Here is a 19,924-nt window from a genome sequence, read left to right as displayed (position 1 = left end):
TACTATAACCCTGTGGAACAGGGGACCAGCTCCATACTATAACCCTGTGGAACAGGGGACCAGCTCCATACTATAACCCTGTGGAACAGGGGACCAGCTCCATACTATAACCCTGTGGAACAGGGGACCAGCTCCATACTATAACCCTGTGGAACAGGGGACCAGCTCCATACTATAACCCTGTGGAACAGGGGGCCAGCTCCATACTATAACCCTGTGGAACAGGGGACCAGCTCCATACTATAACCCTGTGGACCAGTAGGGAACAGGGGGCCAGCTCCATACTATAACCCTGTGGAACAGTAGGGAACCAGCTCCATACTATAACCCTGTGGAACAGGGGGCCAGCTCCATACTATAACCCTGTGGAACAGGGGACCAGCTCCATACTATAACCCTGTGGAACAGGGGACCAGCTCCATACTATAACCCTGTGGAACAGTAGGGAACAGGGGGCCAGCTCCATACTATAACCCTGTGGAACAGTAGGGGACCAGCTCCATACTATAACCCTGTGGAACAGGGGGCCAGCTCCATACTATAACCCTGTGGAACAGTAGGGAACAGGGGGCCAGCTCCATACTATAACCCTGTGGAACAGGGGACCAGCTCCATACTATAACCCTGTGGAACAGGGGGCCAGCTCCATACTATAACCCTGTGGAACAGGGGACCAGCTCCATACTATAACCCTGTGGAACAGGGGGCCAGCTCCATACTATAACCCTGTGGAACAGTAGGAAACAGACTGTCAGGACCTACAGGCCTGGACAAGTCAGGAGGAGTTATACTAAACTACAGTAACACACACAAAGCCACTAAGAAGTAGGAAATGAATAATTACATGTCAGCATCTCTCCCACTCTGTCACAGCTCCAAGGTATAATGACTTAGCATCTCGCCCACTCTGTCACAGCTCCAAGGTATAATGACTTAGCATCTCGCCCACTCTCCCACAGCTCCAAGGTATAATGACGGCATCTCTCCCACAGCTCCAAGGTATAATGACTTAGCATCTCTCCCACAGCTCCAAGGTATAATGACTTAGCATCTCTCCCACAGCTCCAAGGTATAATGACTTAGCATCTCTCCCACAGCTCCAAGGTATAATGACTTAGCATCTCTCCCACAGCTCCAAGGTATAATGACTTAGCATCTCTCCCACAGCTCCAAGGTATAATGACTTAGCATCTCTCCCACTCTGTCACAGCTCCAAGGTATAATGACTTAGCATCTCTCCCACTCTGTCACAGCTCCAAGGTATAATGACTTAGCATCTCTCCCACTCTGTCACAGCTCCAAGGTATAATGACTTAGCATCTCTCCCACTCTGTCACAGCTCAAAGGTATAATGACTTAGCATCTCTCCCACTCTGTCACAGCTCAAAGGTATAATGACTTAGCATCTCTCCCACAGCTCCAAGGTATAATGACTTAGCATCTCTCCCACTCTGTCACAGCTCCAAGGTATAATGACTTAGCATCTCTCCCACTCTGTCACAGCTCCAAGGTATAATGACTTAGCATCTCTCCCACTCTGTCACAGCTCCAAGGTATAATGACTTAGCATCTCTCCCACTCTCCCACAGCTCCAAGGTATAATGACTTAGCATCTCTCCCACAGCTCCAAGGTATAATGACTTAGCATCTCTCCCACAGCTCCAAGGTATAATGACTTAGCATCTCTCCCACAGCTCCAAGGTATAATGACTTAGCATCTCTCCCACAGCTCCAAGGTATAATGACTTAATCTCTCCCACAGCTCCAAGGTATAATGACTTAGCATCTCTCCCACAGCTCCAAGGTATAATGACTTAACATCTCGCCCACTCTGTCACAGCTCCAAGGTATAATGACTTAGCATCTCTCCCACCCTGTCACAGCTCCAAGGTATAATGACTTAGCATCTCTCCCACTCTGTCACAGCTCCAAGGTATAATGACTTAGCATCTCTCCCACTCTGTCACAGCTCCAAGGTATAATGACTTAGCATCTCTCCCACAGCTCCAAGGTATAATGACTTAGCATCTCTCCCACTCTGTCACAGCTCCAAGGTATAATGACTTAGCATCTCTCCCACAGCTCCAAGGTATAATGACTTAGCATCTCTCCCACTCTGTCACAGCTCCAAGGTATAATGACTTAGCATCTCTCCCACTCTGTCACAGCTCCAAGGTATAATGACTTAGCATCTCTCCCACTCTGTCACAGCTCCAAGGTATAATGACTTAGCATCTCTCCCACTCTGTCACAGCTCCAAGGTATAATGACTTAGCATCTCTCCCACTCTGTCACAGCTCCAAGGTATAATGACTTAGCATCTCTCCCACTCTGTCACAGCTCCAAGGTATAATGACTTAGCATCTCTCCCACTCTGTCACAGCTCCAAGGTATAATGACTTAGCATCTCTCCCACTCTGTCACAGCTCCAAGGTATAATGACTTAGCATCTCTCCCACTCTGTCACAGCTCCAAGGTATAATGACTTAGCATCTCTCCCACTCTGTCACAGCTCCAAGGTATAATGACTTAGCATCTCTCCCACAGCTCCAAGGTATAATGACTTAGCATCTCTCCCACTCTGTCACAGCTCCAAGGTATAATGACTTAGCATCTCTCCCACTCTGTCACAGCTCCAAGGTATAATGACTTAGCATCTCTCCCACTCTGTCACAGCTCCAAGGTATAATGACGTCTTGTTTGTTTACACTTGGCACTACCCATCTCTGTCTCTCCCTCTATGGTCCGAGTCAGGTCTCAGTGTGCTCACACACACACGTGTTCCGGACCAGTCCAGAACCACAGGTTCACACACACACACGTGTTCCCTGACCAGTCCAGAACCACAGGTTCACACACACACACGTGTTCCGGACCAGTCCAGAACCACTGGTTTTCACACACACACACACACACACACACACACACACACACACACCTGGTATACACACGTTCCGGACCAGTCCAGACCCACACACGTGTTCCGGACCAGTCCAGAACCACTGGTATACGTGTTTGAAGACTGTCGGCCTGCTGAGCTGAAGCCTCGACATTCTCTCAGAGAGCTGATACAAGGCCTGCTGAGCTGAAGCCTCGACATTCTCTCAGAGAGCTGATACAAGGCCTGCTGAGCCGAAGCCTCGACATTCTCTCAGAGAGCTGATACAAGGCCTGCTGAGCCGAAGCCTCGACATTCTCTCAGAGAGCTGACACAAGGCCTGCTGAGCTGAAGCCTCGACATTCTCTCAGAGAGCTGATACAAGGCCTGCTGAGCTGAAGCCTCGACATTCTCTCAGAGAGCTGATACAAGGCCTGCTGAGCTGAAGCCTCGACATTCTCTCAGAGAGCTGACACAAGGCCTGCTGAGCTGAAGCCTCGACATTCTCTCAGAGAGCTGATACAAGGCCTGCTGAGCTGAAGCCTCGACATTCTCTCAGAGAGCTGATACAAGGCCTGCTGAGCTGAAGCCTCGACATTCTCTCAGAGAGCTGATACAAGGCCTGCTGAGCTGAAGCCTCGACATTCTCTCAGAGAGCTGATACAAGGCCTGCTGAGCTGAAGCCTCGACATTCTCTCAGAGAGCTGATACAAGGCCTGCTGAGCTGAAGCCTCGACATTCTCTCAGAGAGCTGACACAAGGCCTGCTGAGCTGAAGCCTCGACATTCTCTCAGAGAGCTGATACAAGGCCTGCTGAGCTGAAGCCTCGACATTCTCTCAGAGAGCTGACACAAGGCCTGCTGAGCTGAAGCCTCAGTCTTTAGGTCTCCGGCAAGGTTTCTCATCAAACAAACAATGTTTTTTTTTTTTTCCTGCACCACAAGGAAATATAGTCTAGCTCAACTTCAGCATCACAGTTCATACGGAGGTGGAACATTTAAAACTGGACATAAGTTCTTTTTTTTTTATAAAAGGACTATGTAATTATACGTCCATCAGCTGCACCTATTACAATAAACTGCAGCAGTCGGCAGAACATTAGACTGCTGCTGACGTCCCTGGTTGGAAACACGGGTGGATTCATGAAAAGGGGAAGATCTGAGTCGGGGGGGTTTAGAAGGAAAGAAAACTCCAGAAGAATCAAAATCGAAGAATCAAAATCGGAGCCAGTTAAAACACTACTGCCTTGGACGGGCCCACCCCCCTTACCCACAATGCATTTGGAAAATAAAACAGTTTTACGCCTGGAGTGGAAAAGAGGAGTTAAGAGGAGTGTGATGATGTCAGCGCCGCGGTGACAAATGGAGAGTTACATCTCATAGAGTCCAATGGAAGCTTCTGGAAGGATCCCAAGTGGAGAGTTACATCTCAGAGACCAATGGAAGCTACTGGAAGGATCCCAAATGGAGAGTTACATCTCATAGAGACCAATGGAAGCTACTGGAAGGATCCCAAATGGAGAGTTACATCTCATAGAGACCAATGGAAGCTACTGGAAGGATCCCAACTGGAGAGTTACATCTCATAGAGACCAATGGAAGCTACTGGAAGGATCCCAACTGGAGAGTTACATCTCATAGAGACCAATGGAAGCTACTGGAAGGATCCCAACTAGAGAGTTACATCTCATAGAGACCAATGGAAGCTACTGGAAGGATCTACTGGAAGGATCCCAAATGGAGAGTTACATCTCAGAGACCAATGGAAGCTACTGGAAGGATCCCAAATGGAGAGTTACATCTCATAGAGACCAATGGAAGCTTCTGGAAGGATCCCAACTGGAGAGTTACATCTCATAGAGACCAATGGAAGCTACTGGAAGGATCCCAAATGGAGAGTTACATCTCATAGAGACCAATGGAAGCTACTGGAAGGATCCCAAATGGAGAGTTACATCTCATAGAGACCAATGGAAGCTTCTGGAAGGATCCCAAATGGAGAGTTACATCTCAGAGACCAATGGAAGCTTCTGGAAGGATCCCAAATGGCAGCCTCAGGATCCCAAACGGGGATCCTGGAAGGAGCTACTGGAAGGAGGCCACGGTGCCTGGGTCCATTACCATTACCCCCCGGAGTCAAATACACACTGCTACTCCCCCAAATACACACTGGAGTCAAATACACACTGATACTACATCCCCCCGGAGTCAAATACACACTGCTACCCCCCTGGAGCCAAATACACACTGCTACTCTTCCCTCACTAAACCCTTTATAAGGTGTATATAGATGGTTCAGAATTCACTCATAAGCAAACACGTTGCTGTTAAGCATCTATGACGTGCTTTTGAAGCACTTAGGACCAATGGCTTCATGAACGTTCTATAAGGCCTTCATGATGTGGACTTTGTTTCAGGTGGGACGGAGGGGTGGAAAACTGAGGAGCAAATACACACTGGGATCTTACCTAGAATGGAGTCAAATGGACTCTGACAGATAGCTGAGTTCTCAGGATCAATGGGCTTCTTCCCTCTACTGTGGAGAGAAATAGAATACTTTAGTGAATAAAGGAGAGAGAGAGAGGAGGAGAGAGGATACTTTAAATTAATAGAGGAGAGAGCTAGGAGGGGGAATACTTTCAATTAATAGAGTCAAAGAGACTGAGGAGAAATAGAATACTTTAATTCATAGAGGAGTCAAATACATACTTTAGTCAATAAACTGAGTCAAATACACACTGAGGAGTCAAATACACACTGAGAAATACACACTGAGAATACTTTAATTAATAGAGCTACCCCCGACAAAGGCACTGAGAGAGAGGAGAGAGAATACTTTAATTAATAGAGGAGAGAGAGCTAGGGAGTCAGGGAATACTTTAATTAATAGAGTCAAAGAGAGGAGGAGAGAGAAATAGAAGAGAGAATACTTTAATTAATAGAGGATGAGAGAGAGGAGAGAGAATACTTTAATTAATAGAGGAGAGATGGAAAACGAGGAGAGGGAATACTTTAATTAATAGAGGGACTCTGAGATAGCTGAGTTCTCAGAGAGAATACTTTAATTAATAGAGGAGAGAGAGGAGGGGGAATACTTTAATTAATAAAGGAGAGAGAGAGAGGAGAGAGATAATACTTTAATTCATAGAGGAGAGAGAATACTTTAATTCATAGAGGAGAGAGAGAGGAGAAGAGGGAATACTTTAATTAATAGAGGAGAGAGAGACAGAGAGACAGAGAGATTAGAGAGAGACAGAGAGAGACAGAGAGAGAGACAGAGAGAGAGAGAGAGACAGAGAGAGACAGAGAGAGAGAGACAGAGAGACAGAGAGACACAGAATAAAGACAGAGATAGAGAGACAGAGAGACAGAGAGATAGAGAGACAGGAGAGAGAGAGAGAGAGAGACTTTAGTCGGGGATAAAGAAGTGACAGTATCAGTTAGTCAATAACATCAGGTCATAGGGAGAAATATCTATGCAGAGGACGAGGCTCAAGTACGGTCTACTGTCAAGAGAACGGTGCCTGAAACAGAGGACGTGGCTCAATACGGTCTACTGTCAAGAGAACAGGTGCCTGAAACAGAGGACGAGGCTCAATACGGTCTACTGTCAGGAGAACGGTGCCTGAAACAGAGGACGTGGCTCAATACGGTCTACTGTCAGGAGAACAGAGCCTGAAACAGAGGACGTGGCTCAATACGGTCCTACTGCCAGGGAACAGAGCCTGAAACAGAGGACGTGGCTCAATACGGCCTACTGCCAGGGGAACAGAGCACAGAGGACGTGGCTCAATACGCCCTACTGCCAGGGGAACAGAGCCCAGAGGACGTGGCTCAATACTCAATACACGGCCTACTGCCAGGGGAACAGAGCCCAGAGGACGTGGCTCAATACGGCCTACTGCCAGGGGAACGGATCCCAGAGGACGTGGCTCAATACGGCCTACTGCCAGGGGAACAGAGCACAGAGGACGTGGCTCAATACATCCTACTGCCAGGGGAACAGAGCACAGAGGACGTGGCTCAATACGGCCTACTGCCAGGGGAACGGAGCCCAGAGGACGTGGCTCAATACATCCTACTGCCAGGGGAACAGAGCCCAGAGGCTCAATACATCCTACTGCCAGGGGAACGGAGCCCAGAGGACGTGGCTCAATACATCCTACTGCCAGGGAACAGAGGACGTGGCTCAATACGGCCTACTGCCAGGGGAACAGAGCCCAGAGGACGTGGCTCAATACAGCCTACTGCCAGGGAACAGACTGCGTTATGTATCATGTCAGTTCATTTTCCGTTCTAGAGCAAACCATTCCACATAGTAACGTGGCTGGAGAGGTTCACGGAGTTGAGACTGGATATCTCCTGCTACCCAGAGTGCTGACACAGACGGCTCACTGGATATCTCCTGGGACCCAGAGTGCTGACAGAGGGGCGTGGCTCAGATATCTCCTGCTGCCCAGAGTGCTGACAGACGGGGCCCAGACTGGCTCAGATATCTCCTGCTACCCAGAGTGCTGACACAGACGGGGCTAGACTGTAGATATCTCCTGCTACCCAGAGTGCTGACAGACGGGGCAGAGGTAGATATCTCCTGCTACCCAGAGTGCTGACCCAGAGGATGCTGGCTCAGATACTCCTGCCAGGGAGAGCTGAGAGACGGGGCTAGATACTCCTGCTGCCCAGAGTGCTGACCCAGAGGGGCTGGACTGTAGATATCTCCTGCTACCCAGAGTGCTGACAGAGCAAACCTTCCAGACTGTAGATATCTCCTGCTACCCAGAGTGCTGCCAGGGACTGTAGATATCTCCTGCTACCCAGAGTGCTGACAGACGGGGCTAGACTGTAGATATCTCCTGCTACCCAGAGTGCTGACAGACGGGGCTAGACTGTAGATATCTCCTGCTACCCAGAGTGCTGACAGACGGGGCTAGACTGTAGATATCTCCTGCTACCCAGAGTGCTGACAGACGGGGCTAGACTGTAGATATCTCCTGCTACCCAGAGTGCTGACAGACCTAGACTGTAGATATCTCCTGCTGAGAGTGCTGACAGACGGGGCTAGACTGTAGATATCTCCTGCTACCCAGAGTGCTGACAGACGGGGCTAGACTGTAGATATCTCCTGCTACCCAGAGTGCTGACAGACGGGGCTAGACTGTAGATATCTCCTGCTACCCAGAGTGCTGACACAGACGGGGCTAGACTGTAGATATCTCCTGCTACCCAGAGTGCTGACAGACGGGGCTAGACTGTAGATATCTCCTGCTACCCAGAGTGCTGACACAGACGGGGCTAGACTGTAGATATCTCCTGCTACCCAGAGTGCTGACACAGACGGGGCTAGACTGTAGATATCTCCTGCTACCCTACTGCCATCCCAATAAACACAACAATGGCCTGCCTGTGACGGCTGGTCCAGCAGGGATTATATACTATGGAAGATTCTGGAGGAGAGCAGAGGAGAAGAGCAGAGAGGTATGGAGACTATGCTGTGTCAGGGTGTGTGTGTGTGTGTGTGTGTGTGTGTGTGTGTGTGTGGGTGTGTGTGTGTGTGTGTGTGTGTAAGTACTCATCAAATCTTATCAAATATACAAGCTGACCCACTCACATGACAATTAGCACCCTGCCGTTTTCCAGATCCTTCAAATGACTCTCCCCCTCCCCTCTCCCTCCCCAGTATTTCAGCTGTGTGACCACACACACACACTGTTCCACACAACGTGCCCCCCACCTCCTCCTCCTCACATCCCACCCTCCCCTCCCTCCCCAGTATTTCAACGTGCCCTTGTCCCAGCTCTACTGTGATCTCCATGTTCATAAGACCAGTTACCCAGGACTGTGTTACAAATGGCATCCTATGCCCTAAACAGTGTACTACTTGTGGCCAGAGCCCTAAAGGCCCCCCGGGTCAAAAGTAGTGGACTATAAAAAGGGAGAAAGGGCTGGCATTTGGGAGGCTGACAACAACATAGGGTAACATGTCCCAGTAGTTCTAACAGGGGAGCCCTGCTCCCAAATCAAACACACGACAGATGTCTGATCGTGACGTTTTCCCCTCGGAGTCGGTTCGGTCATTTTAGGAGGCCTGTAGGTCTCTGAGGTGATGTAGCAGCTGCTGCTTCTAGACTGAGGTGATGTAGCAGCTGCTGCTTCTAGACTGAGGTGATGTAGCTGCTGCTGCTTCTAGACTGAGGTGATGTAGCTGCTGCTGCTTCTAGACTGAGGTGATGTAGCTGCTTCTAGCCTGAGGTGATGTAGCTGCTGCTGCTTCTAGACTGAGGTGATGTAGCTGCTGCTGCTTCTAGACTGAGGTGATGTAGCTGCTGCTGCTTCTAGACTGAGGTGATGTAGCTGCTGCTGCTTCTAGACTGAGGTGATGTAGCTGCTGCTTCTAGACTGAGGTGATGTAGCTGCTGCTTCTAGACTGAGGTGATGTAGCTGCTGCTGCTTCTAGACTGAGGTGATGTAGCTGCTGCTGCTTCTAGACTGAGGTGATGTAGCTGCTGCTGCTTCTAGACTGAGGTGATGTAGCTGCTGCTGCTTCTAGACTGAGGTGATGTAGCTGCTGCTTCTAGACTGAGGTGATGTAGCTGCTGCTGCTTCTAGACTGAGGTGATGTAGCTGCTGCTGCTTCTAGACTGAGGTGATGTAGCTGCTGCTGCTAGACTGAGGTGATGTAGCTGCTGCTGCTTCTAGACTGAGGTGATGTAGCTGCTGCTGCTTCTAGACTGAGGTGATGTAGCTGCTGCTGCTGCTAGACTGAGGTGATGTAGCTGCTGCTGCTGCTTCTAGACTGAGGTGATGTAGCTGCTGCTGCTTCTAGCCTGAGGTGATGTAGCTGCTGCTGCTGACTGAGGTGATGTAGCTGCTGCTTCTAGACTGAGGTGATGTAGCTGCTGCTGCTGAGGTGATGTAGCTGCTGCTTCTAGCCTGAGGTGATGTAGCTGCTGCTGCTTCTAGACTGAGGTGATGTAGCTGCTGCTGATGCTGCTGCTAGCCTGAGGTGATGTAGCTGCTGCTGCTTCTAGACTGAGGTGATGTAGCTGCTGCTGCTGCTAGACTGAGGTGATGTAGCTGCTGCTGCTGCTTCTAGACTGAGGTGATGTAGCTGCTGCTGCTTCTAGACTGAGGTGATGTAGCTGCTGCTGCTAGACTGAGGTGATGTAGCTGCTGCTGCTTCTAGACTGAGGTGATGTAGCTGCTGCTGCTTCTAGACTGAGGTGATGTAGCTGCTGCTGCTTCTAGACTGAGGTGATGTAGCTGCTGCTGCTTCTAGACTGAGGTGATGTAGCTGCTGCTGCTTCTAGACTGAGGTGATGTAGCTGCTGCTGCTTCTAGACTGAGGTGATGTAGCTGCTGCTGCTTCTAGACTGAGGTGATGTAGCTGCTGCTGCTTCTAGACTGAGGTGATGTAGCTGCTGCTGCTTCTAGACTGAGGTGATGTAGCTGCTGCTGCTTCTAGACTGAGGTGATGTAGCTGCTGCTGCTTCTAGACTGAGGTGATGTAGCTGCTGCTGCTAGACTGAGGTGATGTAGCTGCTGCTTCTAGACTGAGGTGATGTAGCTGCTGCTGCTTCTAGACTGAGGTGATGTAGCTGCTGCTGCTAGACTGAGGTGATGTAGCTGCTGCTGCTTCTAGACTGAGGTGATGTAGCTGCTGCTGCTTCTAGACTGAGGTGATGTAGCTGCTGCTGCTTCTAGACTGAGGTGATGTAGCTGCTGCTTCTAGACTGAGGTGATGTAGCTGCTTCTAGCCTGAGGTGATGTAGCTGCTGCTGCTAGACTGAGGTGATGTAGCTGCTGCTGCTTCTAGACTGAGGTGATGTAGCTGCTGCTGCTTCTAGACTGAGGTGATGTAGCTGCTGCTGCTCTAGCCTGAGGTGATGTAGCTGCTGCTGCTGCTAGACTGAGGTGATGTAGCTGCTGCTGCTTCTAGACTGAGGTGATGTAGCTGCTGCTTCTAGCCTGAGGTGATGTAGCTGCTGCTTCTAGACTGAGGTGATGTAGCTGCTGCTGCTTCTAGACTGAGGTGATGTAGCTGCTGCTGCTTCTAGACTGAGGTGATGTAGCTGCTGCTTTCTAGACTGAGGTGATGTAGCTGCTGCTGCTGCTAGACTGAGGTGATGTAGCTGCTGCTGCTAGACTGAGGTGATGTAGCTGCTGCTTCTAGACTGAGGTGATGTAGCTGCTGCTGCTGCTAGACTGAGGTGATGTAGCTGCTGCTGCTAGACTGAGGTGATGTAGCTGCTGCTTCTAGACTGAGGTGATGTAGCTGCTGCTGCTTCTAGACTGAGGTGATGTAGCTGCTGCTGCTAGACTGAGGTGATGTAGCTGCTGCTTCTAGACTGAGGTGATGTAGCTGCTGCTTCTAGACTGAGGTGATGTAGCTGCTGCTGCTTCTAGACTGAGGTGATGTAGCTGCTGCTGCTTCTAGACTGAGGTGATGTAGCTGCTGCTGCTTCTAGCCTGAGGTGATGTAGCTGCTGCTGCTTCTAGACTGAGGTGATGTAGCTGCTGCTTCTAGACTGAGGTGATGTAGCTGCTGCTGCTTCTAGACTGAGGTGATGTAGCTGCTGCTGCTTCTAGACTGAGGGGATGTAGCTGCTGCTGCTTCTAGACTGAGGGGATGTAGCTGCTGCTTCTAGACTGAGGGGATGTAGCTGCTGCTTCTAGACTGAGGTGATGTAGCTGCTTCTAGACTGAGGTGATGTAGCTGCTTCTAGCCTGAGGTGATGTAGCTGCTGCTGCTAGACTGAGGTGATGTAGCTGCTGCTGCTTCTAGACTGAGGTGATGTAGCTGCTGCTGCTTCTAGCCTGAGGTGATGTAGCTGCTGCTGCTAGACTGAGGTGATGTAGCTGCTGCTGCTTCTAGACTGAGGTGATGTAGCTGCTGCTGCTTCTAGCCTGAGGTGATGTAGCTGCTGCTGCTTCTAGACTGAGGTGATGTAGCTGCTGCTGCTTCTAGACTGAGGTGATGTAGCTGCTGCTGCTTCTAGCCTGAGGTGATGTAGCTGCTGCTGCTTCTAGCCTGAGGTGATGTAGCTGCTGCTGCTTCTAGCTGAGGTGATGTAGCTGCTGCTGCTTCTAGCCTGAGGTGATGTAGCTGCTGCTGCTTCTAGACTGAGGTGATGTAGCTGCTGCTGCTTCTAGCCTGAGGTGATGTAGCTGCTGCTGCTTCTAGACTGAGGTGATGTAGCTGCTGCTGCTTCTAGACTGAGGCGATGTAGCTGCTGCTTCTAGCCTGAGGTGATGTAGCTGCTGCTGCTTCTAGACTGAGGTGATGTAGCTGCTGCTGCTTCTAGACTGAGGTGATGTAGCTGCTGCTGCTTCTAGACTGAGGTGATGTAGCTGCTGCTGCTCTAGACTGAGGTGATGTAGCTGCTGCTGCTTCTAGCCTGAGGTGATGTAGCTGCTGCTGCTTCTAGCCTGAGGTGATGTAGCTGCTGCTGCTTCTAGCCTGAGGTGATGTAGCTGCTGCTGCTTCTAGCCTGAGGTGATGTAGCTGCTGCTGCTTCTAGACTGAGGTGATGTAGCTGCTGCTGCTTCTAGACTGAGGTGATGTAGCTGCTGCTGCTGCTTCTAGACTGAGGTGATGTAGCTGCTGCTGCTTCTAGACTGAGGTGATGTAGCTGCTGCTGCTTCTAGCCTGAGGTGATGTAGCTGCTGCTGCTGCTTCTAGACTGAGGTGATGTAGCTGCTGCTGCTTCTAGACTGAGGTGATGTAGCTGCTGCTGCTTCTAGACTGAGGTGATGTAGCTGCTGCTGCTTCTAGACTGAGGTGATGTAGCTGCTGCTGCTTCTAGACTGAGGTGATGTAGCTGCTGCTGCTGATCTAGACTGAGGTGATGTGCTGCTGCTGCTTCTAGAATCAGGTGATGTAGCTGCTGCTTCTAGACTGAGGTGATGTAGCTGCTGCTGCTTCTAGCCTGAGGTGATGTAGCTGCTGCTTCTAGCCTGAGGTGATGTAGCTGCTGCTGCTAGACTGAGGTGATGTAGCTGCTGCTGCTTCTAGACTGAGGTGATGTAGCTGCTGCTGCTTCTAGACTGAGGTGATGTAGCTGCTGCTGCTTCTAGACTGAGGTGATGTAGCTGCTGCTGCTTCTAGACTGAGGTGATGTAGCTGCTGCTGCTTCTAGCCTGAGGTGATGTAGCTGCTGCTGCTTCTAGACTGAGGTGATGTAGCTGCTGCTGCTTCTAGACTGAGGTGATGTAGCTGCTGCTGCTTCTAGACTGAGGTGATGTAGCTGCTGCTGCTTCTAGACTGAGGTGATGTAGCTGCTGCTGCTTCTAGACTGAGGTGATGTAGCTGCTGCCAGCTGCTAGACTGAGGTGATGTAGCTGCTGCTGCTTCTAGACTGAGGTGATGTAGCTGCTGCTGCTTCTAGACTGAGGTGATGTAGCTGCTGCTGCTTCTAGACTGAGGTGATGTAGCTGCTGCTGCTGCTAGACTGAGGTGATGTAGCTGCTGCTTCTAGCTGAGGTGATGTAGCTGCTGCTGCTTCTAGACTGAGGTGATGTAGCTGCTGCTGCTCTAGACTGAGGTGATGTAGCTGCTGCTGCTTCTAGACTGAGGTGATGTAGCTGCTGCTGCTTCTAGACTGAGGTGATGTAGCAGCTGCTGCTTCTAGACTGAGGTGATGTAGCAGCTGCTGCTTCTAGACTGAGGTGATGTAGCTGCTGCTGCTTCTAGACTGAGGTGATGTAGCTGCTGCTGCTAGACTGAGGTGATGTAGCTGCTGCTTCTAGACTGAGGTGATGTAGCTGCTGCTTCTAGACTGAGGTGATGTAGCTGCTGCTGCTTCTAGCCTGAGGTGATGTAGCTGCTGCTGCTTCTAGACTGAGGTGATGTAGCTGCTGCTGCTTCAGACTGAGGTGATGTAGCTGCTGCTGCTTCTAGACTGAGGTGATGTAGCTGCTGCTGCTTCTAGCCTGAGGTGATGTAGCTGCTGCTGCTTCTAGACTGAGGTGATGTAGCTGCTGCTGCTTCTAGACTGAGGTGATGTAGCTGCTGCTGCTTCTAGCCTGAGGTGATGTAGCTGCTGCTGCTTCTAGGCTGAGGTGATGTAGCTGCTGCTGCTGAGCCTGAGGTGATGTAGCTGCTGCTGCTTCTCCCCTGAGGTGATGTAGCTGCTGCTGCTTCTAGACTGAGGTGATGTAGCTGCTGCTGCTTCTAGCCTGAGGTGATGTAGCTGCTGCTGCTTCTAGCCTGAGGTGATGTAGCTGCTGCTGCTTCTAGACTGAGGTGATGTAGCTGCTGCTGCTTCTAGACTGAGGTGATGTAGCTGCTGCTGCTTCTAGACTGAGGTGATGTAGCTGCTGCTGCTTCTAGACTGAGGTGATGTAGCTGCTGCTTCTAGACTGAGGTGATGTAGCTGCTGCTGCTTCTAGACTGAGGTGATGTAGCTGCTGCTGCTTCTAGCCTGAGGTGATGTAGCTGCTGCTGCTTCTAGCCTGAGGTGATGTAGCTGCTGCTGCTTCTAGCCTGAGGTGATGTAGCTGCTGCTGCTTCTAGACTGAGGTGATGTAGCTGCTGCTGCTTCTAGCCTGAGGTGATGTAGCTGCTGCTGCTTCTAGACTGAGGTGATGTAGCTGCTGCTGCTTCTACTAGACTGAGGTGATGTAGCTGCTGCTTCTAGACTGGGTGATGTAGCTGCTGCTTCTAGACTGAGGTGATGTAGCTGCTGCTGCTTCTAGACTGAGTGTGATGTAGCTGCTGCTTCTAGACTGGGCGATGTAGCTGCTGCTTCTAGACTGAGGACGATGTAGCTGCTGCTTCTAGACTGAGGCGATGTAGCTGCTGCTTCTAGACTGAGGCGATGTAGCTGCTGCTTCTAGCCTGAGGGGATGTAGCTGCTGCTTCTAGACTGAGGCGATGTAGCTGCTGCTGCTTCTAGACTGAGGCGATGTAGCTGCTGCTGCTTCTAGCCTGAGGGATGTAGCTGCTGCTGCTTCTTCTAGACTGAGGGGATGTAGCTGCTGCTGCTGCTTCTTCTAGACTGAGGGATGTAGCTGCTGCTGCTTCTAGCCTGAGGGGATGTAGCTGCTGCTGCTGCTTTCTTCCTAGACAGAGCTGCTGTAGCTGCTTCTTCTAGACTGAGGTAATGTAGATGTGAATGATCCGGGCCCCGCCTCTTGCGGAGGGGGGAAGAGAATGTCACTGTCACAGGGAACAGGGGGACAAAACACCTCTTTGTCAACATCCCAAATAGCACCTTATTCCCATAGGGCTCTAGCGAAAGGTAGTGTACTGTATAGAGAAGAGGGTGCTATGTGGGATGCAGACAACGTCATGTGATCTAGAGAGAAAAGACAGAATGCTTTGTGAGGTCAAATCAGATTCAAATCAGATTCAGGCACAAGTTAATGAATGGGGCCCATAGATGATAAACAGCGCTAGTTGCAGTAAGACAATCACAGTCTGTTCTGGGGAGAAATGTACTTGATGTCTATATGAACACGTAGAGGAAACGTTTTGTATGAGTACCAACCCACCGACAGACTGGTATGTCCCCCAGTCTCAACCCACCGACAGACTGGTATGTCCCCCAGTCTCAACCCACCGACAGACTCGTAGGTCCCCCAGTCTCAACCCACCGACAGACTGGTATGTCCCCCAGTCTCAACCCACCGACAGACTCGTAGGTCCCCCAGTCTCAACCCACCGACAGACTGGTATGTCCCCCAGTCTCAACCCACCGACAGACTGGTATGTCCCCCAGTCTCAACCCACCGACAGACTGGTATGTCCCCCAGTCTCAACCCACCGACAGACTCGTATGTCCCCCAGTCTCAACCCACCGACAGACTCGTAGTCTCAACCCACCAGACTGGTATGTCCCCAGAACCCACCGACAGACTGTATGTCCCCCAGTCTCAACCCACCGACAGACTCCCCCCCAGTCTCAACCCACCGACAGACTCGTATGTCCCCCAGTCTCAACCCAACCACCGACAGACTGGTATGTCCCCCAGTACCAACCCACCGACAGACTGGTATGTCCCCAGTACTCAACCCACCGACAGACTGGTATGTCCCCCAGTACCAACCCACCGACAGACTCGTAGGTCCCCCAGTCTCAACCCACCGACAGACTGTATGTCCCCCAGTCTCAACCCACCGACAGACTGTAGGTCCCCCAGTCTCAACCCCTTAGTCTCAACCCACCGACAGTATGTCCCCCAGTACCAACCCACCGACAGACTGGTATGTCCCCAGTCTCAACCCACCGACAGACTCGTATGTCCCCCAGTCAACATATGTCCCCCAGTACCAACCCACCGACAGACTCGTAGGTCCCCCAGTCTCAACCCACCAACAGACTGGTATGTCCCCCAGTCTCAACCCCCTTACTCGTAGGTCCCCCAGTCTCAACCCCCTTACAGACTCGTAGGTCCCCCAGTCTCAACCCACCGACAGACTAGTATGTCCCCCAGTCTCATGTCCCCGACAGACTCAACCCACCCAGACTCGTAGGTCCCCAGTCTCATCCCACCGACAGACTGGTATGTCCCCAGTACCAACCCACCGACAGACTGGTATGTCCCCCAGTCTCAACCCACCGACAGACTCGTAGGTCCCCCAGTCTCATATGTCCCCCAGTACCAACCCACCGACAGACTCTTATGTCCCCAGTCCAACCCACCGACAGACTCGTATGTCCCCAGTCCAACCCACCGACAGACTCATATGTCCCCCAGTACCAACCCACCGACAGACTGGTATGTCCCCCAGTCTCAACCCACCGACAGACTGGTATGTCCCCAGTCTCAACCCACCGACAGACTGGTATGTCCCCCAGACAGACTCGTATGACCCCCAGTCTCAACCCACCGACAGACTGTATGTCCCCAGTCTCAACCCACCGACAGACTGGTATGTCCCCCAGTCTCAACCCACCGACAGACTGGTATGGTCCAACCCACCGACAGACTCGTATGTCCCCCAGTCTCAACCCACCGACAGACTCGTATGTCCCCCAGTCTCATCCCACCGACAGACTCCCACCAACATGTCCCCCAGTCTCATCCCACCGACAGACTCGTATGTCCCCAGTCTCATACCATCCCACCGACAGACTCATATGTCCCCCAGTCTCAACCCACTGACAGACTGTATGTCCCCCAGTACCAACCCACCGACAGACTCGTATGTCCCCAGTCTCAACCCACCGACAGACTAGTCCCCCAGTCTCAACCCACTCAACAGACTGTAGTCCCCCAGTCTCATCCCACTGACAGTGGTATGACCCCAGTACCAACCCACCGACAGACTGGTATGTCCCCCAGTCCCAACCCACCGACAGACTGTATGTCCCCCAGTCTCGTATGTCCCCCAGTCTCAACCCACCGACAGACTTGGTATGTCCCCCAGTCTTATGTCCCCCAGTCTCAACCCACCGACAGACTGGTCCCCCAGTCTCAACCCACCGACAGACTGGTATGTCCCCAGTCTCAACCCGCCGACAGACTCGTATGTCCCCCAGTCTCAACCCACCGACAGACTGTATGTCCCCCAGTCTCAACCCCGACGACAGACTCGTATGGCCCCCAGTCTCAACCCACCGACAGACTCGTATGACCCCCAGTCTCAACCCACCGACAGACTCGTAGGTCCCCCAGTCTCATCCCACCGACAGACTCGTAGGTCCCCCAGTCTCATCCCACCGACAGACTCGTAGGTCCCCCAGTCTCATCCCACCGACAGACTCGTAGGTCCCCCAGTCTCATCCCACCGACAGACTCGTAGGTCCCCCAGTCTCAACCCACCGACAGACTCGTATGTCCCCCAGTCTCAACCCACCGACAGACTGGTCCCCCAGTCTCAACCCACCGACAGACTGGTATGCCCCCCAGTCTCAACCCACCGACAGACTGGTATGTCCCCCAGTCTCAACCCACCGACAGACTCGTATGTCCCCCAGTCTCAACCCACCGACAGACTCGTATGTCCCCCAGTCTCAACCCACCGACAGACTCGTATGTCCCCCAGTCTCAACCCACCGACAGACCCCCAGTCTCAACCCCCGTAGGTCCCCAGTCTCAACCCACCGACAGACTCGTATGTCCCCCAGTCTCAACCCACCGACAGACTGGTATGTCCCCCAGTCTCAACCCACCGACAGACTCGTAGGTCCCCCAGTCTCAACCCACCGACAGACTCGTAGGTCCCCCAGTCTCAACCCACCGACAGACTCGTAGGTCCCCCAGTCTCAACCCACCGACAGACTCGTAGGTCCCCCAGTCTCAACCCACCGACAGACTCGTAGGTCCCCCAGTCTCAACCCACCGACAGACTCGTAGGTCCCCCAGTCTCAACCCACCGACAGACTCGTATGTCCCCCAGTCTCAACCCACCGACAGACTCGTAGGTCCCCCAGTCTCAACCCACCGACAGACTCGTAGGTCCCCCAGTCTCAACCCACCGACAGACTGGTAGGTCCCCCAGTCTCAACCCACCGACAGACTCGTAGGTCCCCCAGTCTCAACCCGCCGACAGACTCGTAGGTCCCCCAGTCTCAACCCACCGACAGACTCGTAGTCTCCCCCAGTCTCAACCCCAGTCTCAACCCCCTTACAGACTCGTAGGTCCCCCAGTCTCAACCCGCCGACAGACTCGTAGGTCCCCAGTCTCAACCCGCCGACAGACTCGTAGGTCCCCCAGTCTCAACCCACCGACAGACTCGTAGGTCCCCCAGTCTCAACCCGCCGACAGACTCGTAGGTCCCCCAGTCTCAACCCACCGACAGACTCGTAGGTCCCCCAGTCTCAACCCGCCGACAGACTCGTAGGTCCCCCAGTCTCAACCCGCCGACAGACTGGTATGTCCCCCAGTCTCAACCCACCGACAGACTGGTAGGTCCCCCAGTCTCAACCCGCCGACAGACTCGTTGGTCCCCCAGTCTCATCCCGCCGACAGACTCGTAGGTCCCCAGCCGTCCTAAAATCTATTTCTACAAGGAGTCATGTACCAGCATCTGACCTGTAACAAAGCATTATAAGGGAGATAATGCCTGGCCTATCGAAGGAGTCCTTAGGTTTATTGTCTTTAGTCCTCCAGAATGGTTCTGTGTAGTAATCACATCTACATGTGTTCTAGAAAGGTCTTTAGTCCTCCAGAATGGTTCTGTGTGGTAATCACATCTACCTATGTTCTAGAAAGGTCTTTGGTCCTCCAGAATGGTTCTGTGTGGTAATCACATCTACCTGTGTTCTAGAAAGGTCTTTAGTCCTCCAGAATGGTTCTGTGTGGTAATCACATTGACCTGTGTTCTAGAAAGGTCTTTGGTCCTCCAGAATTGCTCTGTGTCGTAATCACATCTACCTGTGTTCCAGAAAAGGTATTTTTCACACTTCCCTCCCCAGACTCTATTTTCATCCTGTGAGTTTAAAGATGACTCGGTTGTCATTACCAATAATACTGTTGTCTGTTGGAACTTGACACCTTTCCACTCGAGCAACTAGCTGGCGGAGTGTGTGTTCTCACGTGTCCATACTTCTGTCTGCGTGTATGTGTGTGTTTCTGCCACCTTCCTTCTCCCTCTGCGTTTCCTCTAGCTGATTGAGAGGTGAGGAGAGTGGCAAGAGATTTAGAGGGCCACTTCACAGGGACATGATGACTGACACACCCGCCTGGACATGAGCAACAGAGAGAGAGACTGAAGCACAGAACACCGTGTTACCCAGCATCTCTCCTCACAGCTCCATGCTCAACAACAATGATTCCCAACTAGGGATACTATGACCCCCTGGGGGTACTTGGCCTATCCTCAGGGGGGTACTTGCCCTACACAGCTCTAGAACGCCCCACACAGCTCTAGAACGCCCCACACAGCTCTAGAACGTCCCACACAACTCTAGAACGTCCCACACAACTCTAGAACGTCCCACACAACTCTAGAACGTCCCACACAACTCTAGAACGTCCCACACAGAGAAGGAGACTGGTGGATAGAATGCTGGATTACTACTGAAGCACAGTAGAAACAACTTGGACAGGAACTGGTCCAATCATTCTGCATTTCACACCTAAAACTAACACAATGTCTTC

The 19,924-nt window shown here is 51.8% G+C and overlaps 1 protein-coding gene and 1 long non-coding RNA gene across 7 annotated transcripts in view; one reads left to right on the top strand and one right to left on the bottom strand.

The window, feature by feature from the left end:
• The first annotated feature begins 907 nt into the window (after positions 1–907).
• Positions 908–2,660, top strand: LOC127925077 (uncharacterized). 6 transcript variants are annotated; one of them, XR_008119667.1, is made up of 4 exons: positions 908–1,174; positions 1,597–1,736; positions 1,977–2,011; positions 2,055–2,660. It is a non-coding gene; the product is annotated as an uncharacterized LOC127925077 (long non-coding RNA). The 6 variants fall into 6 exon arrangements; XR_008119665.1 differs by having other exon boundaries at positions 1,977–2,519; positions 2,555–2,660; XR_008119664.1 differs by lacking the exon at positions 1,977–2,011.
• Positions 2,661–4,828: 2,168 nt separating this feature from the next.
• Positions 4,829–19,924, bottom strand: part of LOC127925075 (FH1/FH2 domain-containing protein 1-like) — a 29,679-nt gene continuing 14,583 nt past the window's right edge. The window contains exons 3-4 of the mRNA XM_052509860.1: positions 5,346–5,413; positions 4,829–4,857 (exon numbers count right to left, since the gene is read on the bottom strand). Of these exons, the coding sequence (XP_052365820.1) occupies positions 4,829–4,857; positions 5,346–5,413 (97 nt within the window). The remainder of the gene's footprint in view (positions 4,858–5,345; positions 5,414–19,924) is intronic.

Source organism: Oncorhynchus keta, unplaced genomic scaffold (assembly GCF_023373465.1).
Source record: "Oncorhynchus keta strain PuntledgeMale-10-30-2019 unplaced genomic scaffold, Oket_V2 Un_contig_5024_pilon_pilon, whole genome shotgun sequence".
In the NCBI taxonomy this organism is placed as follows: domain Eukaryota; kingdom Metazoa; phylum Chordata; class Actinopteri; order Salmoniformes; family Salmonidae; genus Oncorhynchus; species Oncorhynchus keta.
Note: the sequence above shows the minus strand (reverse complement) of the source record. Positions and strands in the feature narration are given on the sequence as shown.